We start from the raw sequence: 18,465 nt of genomic DNA, 5'->3' as shown, positions 1-18,465 counted from the left end.
TAGCAGGACTCCCAAGAATATATTCTTTGTCCTCTGCGAAGAATGGCTAATATTACCATGGCTTACTGAGGATATGAGATCGTCTCTATGTATTGTATGTCTATGTTTTGTTGCCCCCCAGATGGCCAAGGCGTGCACACCAGGAGGAGCAGCACAATGTCAATTGAATCGAAGCAACAAAAAACAAAAAAAGTGGCAAAACTGTTTAACTCATTCAAACCCAAAAATGTATAGATACGTTTTTTAATACTTTGTCCTTCACTCCCCAAAAACGTATTTATGTGAGTTTGAAAAAAAAAAATTATGCTAGAGCATACAGAAGGCTTTGATGCATCTTCTGACCTGAAGTGGATGCTTAAAGCAATGGGAGGTATTACAAAAATGGCCAACAGGTGGCAGCAGAGTATAAGAGATCAGCTAGGGCCATGTTGCAACAAGCTCTTTTTCCCAGTGTTTTAAACAGGTTTGTGAATAATGATTAAACTTAGCTATATTTTAATGTGAATTGCTGCAAAACGGAAACAGATACAAATATAGCCTTTTTTTTGCTCAATGAAAGAAGAGACTTTAATATTTCTTTTGGTGGGTTCCATGTTTTTCAAAAATATTGGTTACACTTTGGAATTATCTGTTATAACAAGTTAATAGATCATTAGTAAACAGTTAATCAATGAATCATTGATGACACGTATAACATTTTAAGGATTTATAATGATGCTTGTAGATAGTTAATATATCATTAATAAACTGTTAAGTAATGAGTTATAGTTAATGATTTATAACTATGCCTACTAAATGAGTAATAGATGATAAACAAGCTATTAGTAAATTACTAGTGACTTATTGAAAAGTTATTGGAACATTATTTTTAAGTTGCAACTATTCCTTATTAACAGTTAGTAAATAACTAATTAATTAACAGTTTACTAATGATCTATTAACTAGTTATAGTGGATAGTTGTTGTTCTTGTTGTTAATGTGGTGGAAGATGAATAGCATTTCTATGTATTCAATGACAAAAGATGATTTGAGGTTTGGAGTTTGGAGTTCCAAGCCTGCTCAAAGAACAAATTAAACTTAAGGCACCACTTTACTGCTAATTTTTGATTGAAACCATGAAAATTGGTATTTGTTTAACAATATATTTATTATTGTGGTTATACTTAAAGTGGATGTCAAACCCCAATTTAAAAAACAAAACAAAAAAACAATATGTTCTACACAGCCCCGCTAGTCTAAATATGGTATTCTGGTTAGTGGAATATGAGTTAAGCAGCAAAATCCAGCAGTTTTTATCAATATCAGAAGGCGGCCATTTTGCCACTCGGTGTCTAGTGAAAATGACATCACAGTTGCTCAGGTCTCAGGTAGCAACCAATCACGGAGCAGCTTCAGAAACAGGTGAGCTGTGATTGGTCGTTGCCTGAGCATTCTGCGATGTCATCTTCAGTCGACCGCAAATGGCAAAATGGCCGCCCCCTGAGATGTATAAAAACTGCAACATTTTGCTTCATAACTCATATTCCACAAATGTAATATTAATCAGAATGTCATGTTTAGACGAGTGAGGTCACGTATAACATATTATTGTCAATAAATGCTTAAGGTTAACTTCCACTTTAACTCAACTTTGGGCAATTGGAATTTCATGAAAACACAGATTGTCACTAATATTCTAGGTTACCTAATGTTGTGTGAGCTCATCTAAGAAATTGCCACTCAAGGCGGGAATGCGGCTGTGTTTTTCAGGTGACCAGACACTTGCTAAAGCTGTTTGACAACATAGCAGATCTTCGCTTCAAGGACTCACACAAAGGTGAAGTAGCAGCGGCAGACGAGGAGGCAGTTGCCGTAGGGATGTACAGCCGGGAGGGAGAATATGTCCAATTCTCCGAGCCGTGCGTCTGTGAAGGACAGGTATTAAATGCTAAATCTGTTTTAAAACAATAAACCAATAAACATCGTAGTCCTACATTCCATCTTATATATTGCATTTGTTCTACGAGGCTGAATGCTGGTTGGGTGCCTTGGAGAGCACCATGCGGCGGACCATTCAGAAGGAGATCCAGGAGGCGGTAGGCGCCTACGAAGACAAACCTCGTGACCAGTGGCTTTTTGATTACCCAGCACAGGTCCCACAAAATCAAATGTTTACAACATCACTTTCAATTGACCTAACAGCTCACTATTTGTTTTAGGTCGGGTTGACTGGCAGTCAGGTGTGGTGGGCCACAGATGTGGGCATTGCATTTGCAAGGGTGGAGGAAGGATTTGATACAGCTCTCAAAGAATATAATAAAAAACAGGTTTGATAAAGATGAGAAGGAACAAAAGGAAGTGGCTTTCCCTCAAAACAAATACTGTGTTTGTTCATTTACCAGATCACACAGCTCAACTCACTCATCCACATGCTGCTCGGAGATTTGACGCCCGGAGACAGACAGAAAATTATGACCGTCTGTACCATTGACGTCCACGCCCGAGATGTAGTGGCCAATCTCATAACTCAAAAGGTTAACGTGGAAGTCAACCTTATAGATTTCTTGACAATATTATGTTATATGTGACCTCAGTAGTCTAAACATGACATTCTGATTAGTATTACATTTGTGTAATATGAGTTATGAAGCAAAATCTAGACGTATTTATCCATCTCAGGGCCATTTTGCCACTTGCTGTCGACTGAAGATGACATCACAGTTGGTCAGGTCTCAGGTAACAACCAATCACAGCTCAGCTTCTGAAAAGATATTGCTTAGGGCTCAGGCATCGGCCAATCACAGCTCACTTTTTTCTGAAGCTGAGCTGTGATTGGTTGTTACCCGTGACCTGAGCAACTGTGATGTCATCTTCAGTCGACAGCAAGTGGTAAAATGGCCGCCCACTGAGAGGGATAAAAACGGCTGGATTTTGCTGCTTAACTCATATTCCATAAATGTAACATTAATCCAAATGTCATGTTTAGACTACTGAGGTCACATATAACATATTATTGTCGATTTTTGGGGGGGGGGGGGGGGGGTGACTTTTAAATGAGATCTACGGAACTGAATAATTTTTGAATGATTTGTTGATCTCATTTTTATTTTTTATTTTTTTTATAAAGCACAGGTGACAACAGGACAAGCATTTGCATGGCTCTCCCAGTTGCGCCATCGTTGGGATGATGAAACGCGACACTGTTACGTTGATATCTGTGACGCCCAATTTCGCTTTAGTTATGAATACTTGGGCAACACCAATAGGCTGGTCATCACTCCTCTTACTGACAGGTACCAATACATAGATTTTGATTTTGATTTTGATTTTGATTTTGATTTTGATTTTGATTTTGATTTCGATTTCGATTTCGATTATTCATTTTTATTTTTATTTTTATTTTTATTTTTATTTTTATTTTTATTTTTATTTTTATTTTTATTTTTATTTTTATTTTTATTTTTATTTTTATTTTTATTTTTATTTTTATTTTTATTAAGAATGTATTTATTTATTCATTTTCTATTTACCACTCAATACTACAATAAAATGAAATAAAATAAAAAATAAAATAAAAATACTACAATGCTACATCTACTATAATAAGTCATGCAAAAAAAATCCTCACCAAGTAACAATTGTTTCAATTCACATTCATGATTTTATGTTCGCATACTTTTTATTGAATCAACCCTTCTCCTGTCAGGTGTTACATAACACTGACCCAGTCCCTCCATCTGACTATGAGTGGCGCCCCCTCTGGGCCAGCTGGAACGGGTAAGACAGAGACTACCAAGGATTTGGGACGCTCCCTGGGCATTATGGTTTATGTGTTCAACTGCTCTGAGCAAATGGACTACAAGGTAGATTGACTTCTGGAGTTCGATGCAGTTGATGTTGATATCATTTGTACTTGCAATATCTCACATAATTGAGTATGTATGTCCTTCAATTTGTGTTTTTTTTATACAGAAATTACACTTTGCTACAATGTGACATGTGGAGGAAAAATGGTTAATTGGGCCCAGTTCAGAAATTTTCACTTGGGAGTGCACTCACTTTTGTTGCACCTGTTTAGATGTTTATATCTCTGTGTAGAGTTAATTTGAGGGTACAATAAATTTGCATACGATGTACACTGATTATGTCACATTGTGGCAAAATGTTATTTACTTGTGTTGTCCCATGAAAATATATGATAAAATATTTACTCATTTTTATGAAATACTGTGTACCTAACACCGTCATTTGCTACTTGCTATGCTGTGCTCCTCCAGTCTATTGGGAACATTTATAAAGGTCTGGCTCAGACTGGCGTGTGGGGCTGTTTTGACGAATTCAACAGGATCTCAGTTGAAGTTCTGTCCGTAGTTGCTGTGCAGGTCAAGACCATACAGGACGCCATACGCAATAAAAAGCACAGGTAAATGTCAACATATCATACTAGGAACTTGTGTTTTATTATTCAATCTAATGCTGTGTATGTAGGTTCCATTTTCTTGGCGAGGAAATTGAGCTGAAGCAAACAGTGGGAATCTTCATCACGTTGAACCCTGGCTATGCAGGCAGGGCCGAGCTCCCAGAAAACCTCAAGGCTCTCTTCAGGTCTGTCACTTGGACAACATTGAAGTCACGTCAAATTTCTAACAAGGTGGTTTTCTCACCGTCCAGGCCTTGCGCCATGGTGATCCCGGACTTTGAGCTCATCTGTGAAATCATGCTGGTGGCGGAGGGGTTCATCGATGCTCGTCTGCTGGCACGCAAGTTCATCAGCCTCTACACGCTTTGTAAAGAACTACTGTCCAAACAAGTACTTCATTTTAATTCAAGTCATTAAGTAATGATAGCCTGCATCTGGCAATAATCCCGATTGTATTACCCCTGGATTAGGATCATTATGATTGGGGTTTAAGAGCCATCAAATCCGTTCTGGTGGTAGCTGGCTCACTGAAGCGAGAGGAGCGTAGCAGACCTGAGGAACAGGTGGGAGACAGAAGAAATGGACTTTGGCATTTTAGTGTCCACTCTTGGTTTTGACTTGGTTTATCTGGTTCTTGTTTGTCGCATCCCTCTTCTTGGTCATTTCCTGTCTGCACTTGAATTCCAACATAACAGGATAAAAATGCTGAGCCTAAATGGCTAACCAATTAAGATAACATCAATCATATAATTTTTCTCCTCAGGTGCTGATGCGAGCGTTAAGGGACTTCAACCTGCCAAAGATAGCGACCAATGACGTGCCCATATTTCTCGGTCTTATTAGTGACCTCTTCCCTCAGTTGGATGTTCCACGTAAGAGAGATCCTGAATTGGAAAATGCTGTACGCCAATCTGTTAGTGAGCTGAGCCTTCAGCCGGAAGAAAACTTCATACTGAAGGTACATGTGTCGTAAATAAAATCTTGGGTGAGCTGGATGACTTTGGGTGAGTGGCAGGGTAATCCCTGGACTGATTGCCAGCCAATCGCAGGGAACATATAAACAAGCAGCCAGCCATACTGAATGTGAGATGGGGAGCTAATTCAAGTACTACTTAATATAATATTAAATAAACCAACAACAAAAAAACTTTTTTTAAATATTTTTTTTATAGCAGGTGTCATTCAATATGAAAATATAATTTGCGTTTCCAGGTAACTCAATTGGAGGAACTGCTGACTGTCAGGCACTCTGTATTTGTCGTGGGTGGACCAGGAACTGGAAAGAGCCAGGTTAATTTATACTTTATAAAGTACACATATTCATGTGTTATTACTGTATTATAACTACTTTATAACAATCACTTATCTATTTTTATATTATTTATTAGCATTTGTTTTTGTTTATATGTAAATTACTGATGCAATTTTCATGATTTATTCTCCAGATCTTGAAGACCCTCCATAAAACTTACGGAAACATGAAGATGAAACCAGTTTGGAATGACATCAACCCAAAAGCTGTGAGCACAGATGAGTTGTTTGGTTATCTGCACCCTGTGACCAGAGAGTGGAAGGACGGTAAGGGAACGTAATATTAGAGCTAACATAATTATTTTAGGAATCATTTGTGGATCCCAAGATCGTTAAATCACTGTCGAATAACCTATGCCAGTGGCAGAGGGTGCGAGGGATTGTCATGCATGAGCACTAAATTCATTCAATTATAGACGGAATGATTTATGTTTGCCAGCTCGTGTGGTTGATATGATACATATATAGGAAGTTATACTTCACTTTTAAAACTAAGCACTGGTTGTATGCTAAGGTGGTATCTCTGCAGCTTTATCTGCTAAATTGTATATAACATAACATTTCATTACATGCACAACATTAGAAGTAGAATTTAGTTTTTTGTTGCTGTTTTTTCTGCTTCAGGCGTGTTCTCAACTACCATGAGAGAACTGACTTCCGTTACCCACGATGGCCCCAAATGGATCGTTCTAGACGGAGACATTGACCCCATGTGGATCGAGTCACTAAACACAGTTATGGACGACAATAAGGTCAGTGTGTCTTGTTTCATAACATCCTAGCCTCCTTTGTTGGATTATTCCTTTCACCCAAAGGCCTAAAATTTGATTGTAGCCTAATCTGATCTCAACAGGCTCTGCTTTCTATCTTGCACCTTGTGTGTTGTCTTTGTTTTTTTTTCTCACTATGTTTCTTTGTGATGGCATCAGAAATTCTTAGAAAGACACAGTTATTCGGGTTGGAACAACTTGATAGCTATATGTGGGTGTATTGGTACAATGACACACAAATGTGTTGTGGTTTTACCCGTTCATTTGCTTCAGCCTGTATCTACAGCTGAATTCTGATGTTTATATGTGACCACACTGACTAGTTTGGCTGTCACCGGCACAAGTCCAAAGTATGTTGGCCTTCAGGGACGGACTGTCCATTGGAAATTTTGGGAGTTTCCTGAATGGCCATTCCCTTTTCGGGCCGGTTGTGCACCCCCAGCTCATCCATCCATCCATCCATCCATCCATCCATCCATCCATCCATCCATCCATACATCCATACATACATACATCCATACATACATCCATACATCTTCTACCGCTTATCCGGGGTCGGGTTGCGGGGGCAGCAGCATTAGCAGTGAAACCCAGACTTCCCTCTCACAAGCCACTTCAGCTCCTCCGACGGGATCCCAGGCCAGCCTCAACGCGGAGGAGCAGCAACTCAACATTGAGCCCCTCCCGGATGACCGAGCTTTTCACCCTATCTCTAAGAGAGAGCACCCGGACACTGCGGTGGAAATTCATTTTGGCCACTTGTATCCGAGATTTTGTTCTTCCGGTCACGGCCTACAGCTCGTGACCCTAGGTGAGGGTAGAAACTTAGATCGACCAGTAAATCGAGAGCTCCGCCTTTCGGCTCAGCTCTTTCTTCACCACAACTGACCGATTCAAAGTCTGCATCACTGCAGACGCTGCACCAATCCGCCTGTCGGTCTCCCGCGCCCTCGCTCGTGAACAAGACCCCAAGATACTTGAACTCCTTAACTTGGGGCAAGATCTCATCCCCAACCCGGAGAGAGCACGCTACCCTTTTCCGACGGAAGACCATGGTCTCGGATTTGGAGGTGTACCACTGCACCCCCAACCCGTCGATAAATATTAGTCGCCGGCTGCAGTGCATGTTCCTATGAATAGTAAACATTGGATGTTGGCCAACTTCACCCCCGTCAATAACTAGGATACACCGCATGTCCGTGGACAATGATTTTTGCTAATGGCATTTTGATCTGTAGTGACAGTAAGAAGCAGGTGCATTAGTACTTTGAGAGGTGGAAGTATGCACCTGAGTATGTTTGTGATTGAAAGGAAGGCCAATGGAAATTAAACTCATTCCATGTCATTGACTGCTGTACTCGTCAAAGGTCCATTTGAACTGGATTGGCAGTGAATGAGTTAAGGTGTGGCCCAGTGGTAGAGTGGTCGTCTCCCAACCACAGAAGTTGTGGGTTCAATCCCATGCCACTGTGACCACATCGAAGTATCCTTGAGCAAGATACTAAGCCCCCAGTTGCTCCTGACGCTGCGTCATCAGTAGGTGAATGAGTTGTCGAATGTAAAGTGCTTTGAGGGTCTTGTAAGGTGGAAAAGCACTATATAAATGAAGTACCATTTACCATCTGAGGATCAGCACAGACTAGAAGGTTTGGAGACAAACTGAGAGAAGCCAGATTGAGATGGCTTGGACATGCAATGAAGGTGCAGAGGATATCGGTAGAAGTGTGCTGGAAATGAAGCCGCCAGGTACGAGACAAAAAGGAGGATGAATTTTATGGATGTGGTGAGGGAAGACAAAAAAGAAGAAGTTGCTAAAATGCCCTTTCCGTTTGTGAAGGTCTTGACTCTGGCCAGTAATGAGAGGATCAGTTTGTCCTCCTCAATGCGTCTCCTCTTTGAGATATCCCACCTGAAAGCTGCTACGCCGGCCACTGTGTCCAGAGCAGGAATCCTCTATGTCAACGCCCAGGACGTGGGTTGGACCTCGTAAGACACGAGCACAGCCTCAGGCACACAATCACACTAACGCCAGTGGTTTGGTCAGCAGCTCAGTGTTTCTTATGTCCTCAGTTTCGTGACAAGCTGGATAGAGACCCGGCAGGTGCAATCAGAACGAGCTAACCTCACTATTCTGTTTGACAAGTATGTTCCCTACTGTCTGGAGCAAGTCCGCTGCAACTTGAAAACTATCACTCCTATTCCAGAAAACAGCACGGTGCAGGTAAGGACACGATGGCGTCTCTTTACTGAATCTTTTATGCAGGTCTGGTACACCATTTTAATGTGGCACTGCACAAAGGTTTAAGATGTCTTTGTTGTGTTTGTGTGTAATCTAAAAATCAGACACTGTGTTCGTTGTTGGACTGTCTGCTGACAGATGACAACGCTCCTCCCGACTCCCCCAGAGAACTTTACGAAATTTACTTTGTCTTCGCCTGTGTGTGGGCATTTGGAGGAGCCCTCTTCCAGGATCATGTAAGTTCCGACTTGTTGCAATTAGAACCTAGTGTATCAAGATTCAAATGCCGCTAACTTTTCGTCCCCAATATCTGGTACAGCTGCATGACTATCGTGCTGAGTTCAGCCGCTGGTGGTCAAAAGAAATGAGAGCTGTCAAGTTCCCCTCCCAAGGAACCGTCTTTGACTACTTTATAGATCCTGAGACCAAAAAATTCACACCCTGGAGCGAGAAGATGGTGCCATTTGAGTTGGAGCCTGATGTGCCTTTGCAAGTATGCACCAATGATGGTTGTGATTGACAAATGTCCTAACATTTAATTTGAGCAAGGCCGTTTCTTATGTGTTTTTCAGACAGTGCTTGTCCACACCCCAGAAACCATCTGTCTGACTTATTTCCTGGATCTACTCCTCCATAGAGGCAAACCCATCATGTTAGTGGGCAACGCAGGAGTAGGGAAAACCATCCTAGTGTCTGATAAAGTCTTCAAACTGAAGGAGGAGTACATGGTAGCTAAAGTCCCATTCAACTACTATACCACCTCAGCGATGCTGCAACGTAAGATTCAGTGATAATGTCCCATTCAATCAGTCTCTGCGTAGATCGAGTGTTCCTCAGCATATTTGTCTTCTTTTTTTTCAACCCAGTCTTCGTTATTTGCAGGAAAACTCGCCTATTTGACATTTTTTGTGCACAGGCCAAAGCCCTGTCTGATATAAAAGTACCAGTAGTATTTTTATTTTAGTTAGAATGACTATATTTTCCAAATTAAAAACCGGGACACCACAAAATCAAATACAGTATGCAATACATTCTTACCAGGAACTATAACAAATTTAAATGCTAGTCAATCTGGTGACTGGCGGTTGTGATATATGCTGCCTTCTTGTGGAATTGAAATTATGGTAAATACCACATGTCAAGTAGAAAATTGCACCTGAACACCCCCTCATGTCGTATTTTCCACTGGATAACTGGGAATTAATTTTGATACCCGAGTTTCCCAGCTGATGGCGGAGAGTGCCGCAGGATTCGTGAATGGCAAGAAATATTAACCCTTATAAGGGCGTTGTCGTCCGCTGGCAGGTTGTTTTAGAATCTACACAATTATGTAGCATACCCAATTCAATGTCCTGTCCTTTACAACTTATTATTTGCCGTAATTGTTCGATTTCATGAGCAAAGACGTCAGCTGCCCTGTATATTTTGTTGCTACTACAAAAGCACATGAACAGAACTCAGTCGTAATTTGGAGTGTCCGATTGGTAAGGTCCATTTTTCCCATAGCACGTGAAGGCAGGGTAAATTCTTTAGCTAATGCTAAATACTATCTTGGTTGACAGTTCAACAGCACTAAATAAGACAATGCACTCACCATTATCCAACTGTTTTTGCTCAGTCCTGGCAGCTAATAAGATGGCTATGCCGTCTACGTTGCCCCGGTTTTGCAACACTGGAAATATGCGGGCAGAAAAGCTCATCTTACATTGGGTCTAACGGTTGGCAGCATTAGGCTAGTAGGACTGCATTTCCCGTGATTCTTCTTACACATGGAAGCAGGAAGTAGATCTAGTCCTGGTATGATGAAAATATTAGTGATGAGACTTATGACTCTTTGATGGGAGCCGTTCAATCAGGAACCGTTCACTTAAAAGAGACGTTCAAAAGACTGGCTCTTTTATGTTAGTTTTTTTAGCATTGTTTTAAATCATAAATGTTGTACTCATTAAATCAACACTGAAGTTAGTGATACATCGCAATTCATGTCATGGTTTAAATGTATATACTTTGAGTGTATAGGAGTTTAAGACATTAAACGTCATGTTGGGAATTGTCCCAAACATTGCTTCATTTTGACTACAAAATAAACATAAAACTTTTTATTCTCTTAGAACATTAGAAAATTTTTGTTACCGTCACATTGCTAGAAAATATACCTGCTAGCGATCAGATGCGGATGAAAATGAGCGCACAAACATGAATGTGAGAATAAATAGAAAGTAATTTGACAGTTAATGCATTTTTAATAGGTTTATTGGATTAATCCTTATGGACAACTGTGTGATACACATAGCCCAAACAATTGGCCTGCTGACTGGACTTGACTAGACTTAAAAACCAAAAAACACCCCAGAATGAGACCTGCGTAAAAGTGAGACAAAACGAGCTGGCGATATCTGTCACGACTTGAGACACAAAAAGACTCGAAAATCAAGATTCTTAAGCTTAAACCTGGACGTCTGGCCATTCTAATTTTGGTGTCATCTTGTGACATCTTGGTGCCAAGGAACTATGTTGAAGTGAGGAGAGGAGCTTCTATTAGACAAAACATATATGCTAATATACTTATTCCATCCTAGACTTGGATTAAATAAGAATATTAGCATATATTTGTTTTATAATCAGCCCAATGCTTAATACAATTCACTTTCTCCCCCCAAACCAAATTCATACCTAACATTTAGGTGGACTAGAGAAACCACTGGAGAAGAAAGCAGGTCGTAAATTTGGACCTCCCACCACAAAGCGACTCATCTACTTCATAGATGACCTCAACATGCCCAAGGTTGACGTGTACGGGACCGTTCAGCCTCACACGCTCATACGTCAGCATCTGGACTATAACCACTGGTGAGACACACACTTGTCTCGAAGCCGTCTTCTCGACATGACAAGACCAACTGACACAATTCGATTCTTTGCAGGTATGACAGACAAAAGCTGGTACTGAAAGAGATCTATAACTGCCAGTACGTCACCTGTATGAACCCAACAGCTGGGAGCTTCTCTATTAACCCTCGACTGCAGGTGCAGACTGTAGGAAAATAAATAAATAAATGAACATCAACAAAAACACGTACAGTATACCAAACCTCCAATGCATGTATTATGACTGCTTATAACTCCTCTGCTTTGTCCATGCAGAGACACTTTGCGGTGTTTTCTGTACATTTCCCCAGTGCTGATGCATTGGCCACCATCTTCTCCAGCATTCTGTCAGCTCACTTCCTGCAGGGCGGATTCAGCTACGGGGTCTCGCGCTCGGTCGGACCCCTCATACAGGTGCGGAGTCAGACTTAGTCACGTATAGTCCCCCACAAAAGTATTGGAACGGCAAGGTCAGCTTTGTTTTATACTCCAGACATTTGGGTTTCAGATGAATATGAGACAAAGGTTCATGGTATTTACATCTAAACAACTCAGGACAGGGCACCTTTTGTTTGATGCCACCTTGACCCCCCCCCCCCCCCCAATTAAGTCATTTGTTGTGTTAGCAGTGTGTTTTGGGCCATTGTCTTGTTGCATGGTGACGCTTCTCCCGATTGATTTGAATACATTTTCCTGTAAACTGCCAGACAAAATGATTTTGAAGATGTCAGAATTTAATCTGCTGTTACCACCATAAATTACATCATCAATAAAGACTAGTGAGCCCATTCCAGAAGCAGCCCTGCTAGCCCGAGCCATGACGTTTCCTCCACAATGCTTCACAGACGATCTTATGTGTTTTGAATCATAAGCAAAACATTTATTTTTCCACACGTTAGCCTTTCCATCACTTTGGTCGAAGTTAACACAATTGCCCCCAAAAACGTATTAATATGTTCTATTTTAAATATTACCATGCCCCCAAAGACATATCTATAAACAATTTTATGCTAGAGTATACAGAAGGCTTTGATGCAGCCTCTGAACTGAAGAGAATGCTTGAAGCAATAGAACACAATATTCTGTGGGCCTTGCAAAATCAGTTAAAATCCAGTAAAACAGCCGGGAGAGAAGGGGGTTGCTTCAGTAAAACTGGCTGGGAGTGAATGAGTTAATCTGGTCTCATCTATCCATAATCCTTTGTTCCAAAATGTTTATTGCTCATCTCTGTACTTCTTTGCAAAATCCAAACCCAAACATCATACAACAGAAACAAAAAAGTTGTCTTTGCCAATCCGTTTCTTTTTCTTTCTTTTTTCTTTTTTGGAGGAGACTGTATGTTAATCACGCGACAAATTCTCTCAATCCATCCAGGCTGCCATCTCTTTGCACCAAAAAATCTGTCAGAACTTTCTGCCCACTGCAATTCGCTTTCATTACATTTTCAACCTGCGGGACTTTGCCAATATCTTCCAGGTAATAAAAATGCATGAAATGAAAATATTTGTTTCAAATGAGCTAGTTTACAATATTTGCTGCATCCGTGCATCTATTCGCACAGGGCATCTTGTTTGCTCAGCCCGAGTGCATCCGATACCCCATGGACCTTGTTCATCTGTGGCTTCACGAGAGCTCCAGGGTGTACTCGGACAAACTGATGGAAGAGAAAGATGTGGAGCTCTTCAACAAAATCCTGCTGGACACTGGCAAGAGATACTTCGAGGTACAAGCCAAGGAATGTCAAATTATTGATAGCCACCCAAATGAACACTGTTTCTGCTGCACCCTGTCAGGGAATAGATGAATCCATTTTCATCCACCAGCCTCTGGTGTACTGTCACTTTGCCCAAGGGGTGGGAGAGCCTCGTTATCACCTGGTAAGGCACACAGCTGTATTCAGGTCAAGGGATCTTTTGCAATCATCCATTTATTGTCTGTCAAGCATGATGCGATTAATTGATTTGGACTTCAATTAATTTATTTTAGAGAAGATTTCAAGCTCTATATTCACAAAGCCTTGATGTACCGAGGCTGCTGTCATATCTAATCAGACTGAATCACTGAGGAAGAATGCGCATTCATTAGCAAACTAATTACCTTTCCGCACGCTTTGATTCTAATTTAATGGACTCTTCGTAAGAAATTTAAAATATTCAAGTATCTGGAAGCAATTACAAAAGTGATGCACTTGTTATGCTCAGGCATCCGACTGGGAGAAACTCCAAAAAATGCTTGTTGATGCTCTGGAGCATTATAATGAGCTGCACGCTGTGATGGACCTGGTGCTGTTTGAAGAAGCTATCCAGCATATGTAAGACCAACACACATACAAATATATGTCATGCATGTGATCCAGAGCGCATTCCCACTGTTGTATGTACATTTTCGCGCGCAGATGTCGAATCAGCCGCATCCTGGAAGCTCCCTACGGTAATGCCCTGCTGGTGGGGGTTGGCGGCAGTGGGAAGCAAAGTCTCTGTCGGCTGGCTGCCTTTCTCAGCATGCTGGAAGTCTTCCAGATTACGCTACGTAAAGGCTACGGCTTCAATGACCTCAAAGTAAAACAAACATACACATTGTATTGATAAAAAAAACTTTCGATAATTGGGTTAATCAATTAAGGGTTTCTTTATTTCTTTTAAAGTGGAAGTCTACCCCCCATCCCCCCCCCCAAAAAAAAAATTTGGGGGACAATATGTTCTAGGTATTTGTGGTTAATATTGCATTAGTGTAATATGAGTTAAGCAGCTAAATCCAGCAGTTTTCATCAATATCAGAAGGCGGCCATTTTGTCACTTGCAGTCGCACGAAAAGAAAACGCTAACAACCAATCACAGCTCAACTTCACAAAGCAGGTGAGCTGTGATTGGTCGTGTCCTGAGCCCTGAGCAACTGTGAATGTCATCTTCCGTTGACAGCAAGTGGCAAAATGGCCGCCCCCAGAGATGGATAAAAATTGCTGGATTTTGCTTCATAACTCATATTCCACAAATGTAATATTAATCAGAATGTCATGTTTAAACTAGTGAGGTCACATATAACATATTATTGTCAAGATACGTTTAAGGTTGACTTCCCCTTTAAGAGTTTCTCTTAAATAAATTAACAAATGTTTTCTCGACGGCCACAACCATGCAGTACTAATAAAGCATATAGAGTAGAGTACACATTGTATCCATATATTTTTACCATAATACTTCACTGTTTTTATAATTTCATATGGACCGTGGATAACATGAAGTGAAGTGAAGCGTGGAGAGTCTCAGTACAGTCACTGAACGGAGCAATCAGCTTCCTCCTTGACAATGGCATTCAATAGCACACCTTGAAATGTTTACCAATTAAAATGGATGAAGTATCCAATGTTTGTAGCTGTAAGCCTCTTGTGTAGACTTAGACAAAAGTTGATGCAACACTATTTTCATTTTATTTATTTATTTATTTATTTATTTTTTCCCTTAACACTACAACACTATTTTCAGTTCCCTGTAATCAAAACAAGGACCATAAAGTCATGTTTGGATAGGTTTAGTGTGCAGGAATTGGAGAGCCTTGACCTCAAGCACACAAACATTCCTACAGACACATTCCACCATCTTGTATAAAATCTTCCCAGAAGAGTGGGAGCTGGAAAGTGGTCTGTGTGAGACTCAAGCATACCGGATGTGTGGATTAAATAGCTAAAAAAAAAAATGTTGCCTTGTGAACGGAACTATGGAAGGAAAACGGCCCGGTTGACATTGAACAGATTTTTGTATTCTACGTATAATGTATAAAATGTCATCCCACTGAGTCATCATTATAAGGAAGCATTTTGGATTTTCAAAAAACGCCCTTCTTTTCTCCACTTATCCAGAGTGACATAGCAGCGTTGTATATGAAGGTCGGAGTGAAGAACATTGGCACAGTGTTTCTTCATACGGATGCCCAGATTCCTGATGAAAGCTTCCTGGTGCTCATCAATGACATGCTGGCTTCAGGTTTGTCTTTTGCTTTTGGTCAAATGTATCAATATTAGAGAAGGCGCAAAAGACAAGTTGCACTCAGGTTGGATAATTGTTTGAAATAGCTCTTGTACTAAAAAAAAGCTCGTATGGGTATACCTAATAAAGTACCCAGTGGCTCTAACTCTAAGCCTCTATGGTAACATCACAGAAAGAGACTGAAATAAGAATAACAGAAGAGTAAAAGAAAAAAAGACATGATTTTGAATATAAATTAATTTCAGGGGACATCCCAGACCTGTTCAGTGATGAAGAAGTGGACACAATCATGACATCAATGCGAATGGAGCTGCGAGGTTTAGGACTTCTCGATTCCAGAGACAACTGCTGGAGTTTCTTTATTGAGAGAATACGCAGGCATCTCAAGGTCTGCGATACAGTATTTCATATGAATAGTACCGTGTTCCACCAGTCACCGGTTAGCTGTTTTTGTGCTCAGGTCAAAGCGCTGCCTGATATAAAAGTATTGCTTTGGCGCCATCTTCTAGGTGGTGTTGTGTTTTTCCCCTGTGGGTTTCACGCTGCGAACACGGGCACGGAAGTTTCCAGCTCTGGTGAACTGCACGGCCATTGATTGGTTCCACCCTTGGCCTCAGCTCGCTTTGCAGTCTGTCAGCAGCACTTTCATAGAGAAGATACCTGGACTGGAGGTCTTTATGTTGTCAATGTTCTTTTTTTATGTGGCATATTTTAAGCATACTGTACGTTATTTATGATAGTCATTCCAGCTAATTGTTAACTCATTCACTGCCATTGACGGCTATAGACGTCAAAAATTCATTTGAACTATTTCTAGTTTAACATTTTTTCCTACTTTTGTTAACAAAAGTATGAAAACCTAGATAATTTTTTTGTATTAGAACAGATATAAAATGTGTGATTAATCGTGAGTTAACGAGTGAAGTCATGCGATTAATTACTTTTAAAAATTGTAATCGCCCGACGCCCCTAATTTTTAATAATGTTTTCTTTCAAAAATATATATATTAAAAATTAAAAATATATATTTTTTAAAAATTTAAGAAAAGGTTATTAAAAATTAGGAGCATCAGGGGATTAAAAATTTTAATCGTAATCGCATGACTTCACTAGTTAACTCATGATTAACAAAATGTTATATCTGTTCTAAATGTACAAAGAAAAATCTAGGTTTGCATACTCTTGTTAACAAAAATGGGAAAAAAAGTTAAACTAATAAAAATAGTTAAAATAAATTGTTGACATCTTTAGCTGTCAATGGCAGTGAATGAGTTAATAACAACATTTATACTCTGTAGCCCAATGTGAGAACACCCATCAGTGAGTTCATCTCCCACGCTCACACCAGTGTCAATGAGGTAAGATCTGGCAAGGCACCATGGGAGATCTTCACTCTCGACGCTGATTTGCCGTCTCCTCTTGTCTCGCCGCATCACAGGTGAGTGCCAAGTACCAGCAAAGTGAGAAGCACTTCAACTACACCACGCCAAAGAGTTTCCTGGAATTCATGAAGCTTTACGGCAACCTGTTGGGGAAGAAACGAACAGAACTCAGTCAGAAGACGGAGAGACTAGAGAACGGCCTGCAGAAGCTGCAGAGCACCGCCTCCCAGGTCAGCGATTGTATTTGTGAGCTGATGTTTGCCGTCAATTATCATTGGCGGGGTACTCGAGTCACATGACTTGACTCAAGTGAGGCCGTTTTTTGTTGTTGTTTGATTGAACTCAACCTGAGTGTAAAACATTGCATTTAAACTTAGTTCCTTCTCTTGCTTTCCAGGTGGAAGATCTTAAAGCCAAGCTAGCAGCGCAAGAAGTAGAGCTGTGTCAGAGGAACACAGACATTGAGGCTCTCATCGCAAAAATAGGACAACAGACAGACAAACTCAACCAAGAGAGGGCTGTGGCTGATGCTGAAGAGCGAAAAGTAAAGAGATATTTGTGAAATTTATTTTACCATCCTAATCAATGCCAATATGCATGTCCTCGATTATTTTACGCAATTTTAATTAGTGGTTCACGCTTATAGTACTTCCTCCCAGTTCAATGAAGACCCTAAATCAGTAATTTTACCACTGGGGACAACAGACACTCTTTTTGGCCACGCACTTTGCGTTAATGAAACATGCTAAATTCAATTCAATATGCGCTAGGTCAGCATATCGTCGCTGCTATGTGAAAAACACATATGTTTTTGGGATGAAACTGAATAAAGACATCCCATGCGTAGAATACAAAATTCTGTCAAATGTCAACCCTGCCGTTTTGGGAATAAAACTCAACGCAGACATCCCAAAAATGTAAATAAAATAAAATAAAATAACTGGACATAAAACATATTTAACAAAATAAATAGTCTAAAAGACAGTTTTGTGTTATTGGTTTAAAAGCAAAACGTTATTATTTTGGGCTATCTAAAAATGTTTAATCAAAAGAAAGAAGTGATATTTTGCAAATGGTATGTAACGTAGTAGAAGTCATGCATGTTTTTCTCTATGTGCCCGCAATCGGCTGGAATCAGACCAGCGTGTTCCCCGCTTCTCATCCAAAGTCAAGCTCCAGAACACCCTAACTAGGATAAGCACTGTAGAAAATGAATTTGATGATTTATTGTTTCCTAAGGCTGGTGAAATCCAACATGTGTCTTTAGGTGGAGGCAATTCAAGCGGAGGTGAGCAAACAGCAGCAAGAGACAGAACAGGACCTGGCCAAGGCTGAACCTGCCCTCCAGGCTGCCAATGCAGCCCTCAATACACTCAACAGGGTACATGAAGTAAAAAAATAATAATAATCAGTAAACCCTCTTCCATCTTGGGGGTTACGTTCCAGACCACCCCCGCATTTATGTGATTTAGAAATACATGATTTAAATACTCTATATCAAATATGCAGTGAA

General features: G+C 40.4%; 1 protein-coding gene across 1 annotated transcript in view; it reads left to right on the top strand.

Annotated features, from left to right (window-relative positions):
- The window catches only part of dnah9l (dynein, axonemal, heavy polypeptide 9 like), a 42,221-nt gene that overhangs the window by 5,710 nt on the left and 18,046 nt on the right, over window positions 1–18,465 (top strand). Inside the window, exons 10-43 of the mRNA XM_086075597.1 lie at window positions 1,750–1,917; window positions 2,007–2,132; window positions 2,220–2,306; window positions 2,382–2,513; window positions 3,112–3,272; window positions 3,686–3,842; window positions 4,257–4,402; window positions 4,468–4,584; window positions 4,651–4,789; window positions 4,870–4,962; window positions 5,163–5,357; window positions 5,612–5,689; window positions 5,845–5,977; window positions 6,335–6,462; window positions 8,318–8,466; window positions 8,551–8,701; window positions 8,824–8,955; window positions 9,039–9,212; window positions 9,292–9,496; window positions 11,404–11,569; window positions 11,644–11,746; window positions 11,864–12,001; window positions 12,962–13,063; window positions 13,149–13,310; window positions 13,381–13,479; window positions 13,804–13,898; window positions 13,983–14,145; window positions 15,444–15,567; window positions 15,816–15,958; window positions 16,080–16,241; window positions 16,869–16,928; window positions 17,009–17,182; window positions 17,350–17,496; window positions 18,220–18,333. Of these exons, the coding sequence (XP_085931723.1) occupies window positions 1,750–1,917; window positions 2,007–2,132; window positions 2,220–2,306; window positions 2,382–2,513; window positions 3,112–3,272; window positions 3,686–3,842; window positions 4,257–4,402; window positions 4,468–4,584; window positions 4,651–4,789; window positions 4,870–4,962; window positions 5,163–5,357; window positions 5,612–5,689; window positions 5,845–5,977; window positions 6,335–6,462; window positions 8,318–8,466; window positions 8,551–8,701; window positions 8,824–8,955; window positions 9,039–9,212; window positions 9,292–9,496; window positions 11,404–11,569; window positions 11,644–11,746; window positions 11,864–12,001; window positions 12,962–13,063; window positions 13,149–13,310; window positions 13,381–13,479; window positions 13,804–13,898; window positions 13,983–14,145; window positions 15,444–15,567; window positions 15,816–15,958; window positions 16,080–16,241; window positions 16,869–16,928; window positions 17,009–17,182; window positions 17,350–17,496; window positions 18,220–18,333 (4,623 nt within the window). The remainder of the gene's footprint in view (window positions 1–1,749; window positions 1,918–2,006; window positions 2,133–2,219; window positions 2,307–2,381; window positions 2,514–3,111; window positions 3,273–3,685; window positions 3,843–4,256; window positions 4,403–4,467; window positions 4,585–4,650; window positions 4,790–4,869; window positions 4,963–5,162; window positions 5,358–5,611; window positions 5,690–5,844; window positions 5,978–6,334; window positions 6,463–8,317; window positions 8,467–8,550; window positions 8,702–8,823; window positions 8,956–9,038; window positions 9,213–9,291; window positions 9,497–11,403; window positions 11,570–11,643; window positions 11,747–11,863; window positions 12,002–12,961; window positions 13,064–13,148; window positions 13,311–13,380; window positions 13,480–13,803; window positions 13,899–13,982; window positions 14,146–15,443; window positions 15,568–15,815; window positions 15,959–16,079; window positions 16,242–16,868; window positions 16,929–17,008; window positions 17,183–17,349; window positions 17,497–18,219; window positions 18,334–18,465) is intronic.

Source organism: Leptonotus elevatus, chromosome 1 (genome assembly GCF_054856555.1).
Source record: "Leptonotus elevatus isolate MCC_2025b chromosome 1, RoL_Lele_1.0, whole genome shotgun sequence".
NCBI lineage: Eukaryota > Metazoa > Chordata > Actinopteri > Syngnathiformes > Syngnathidae > Leptonotus > Leptonotus elevatus.
This window is presented reverse-complemented; position numbering and strand designations above follow the sequence as displayed.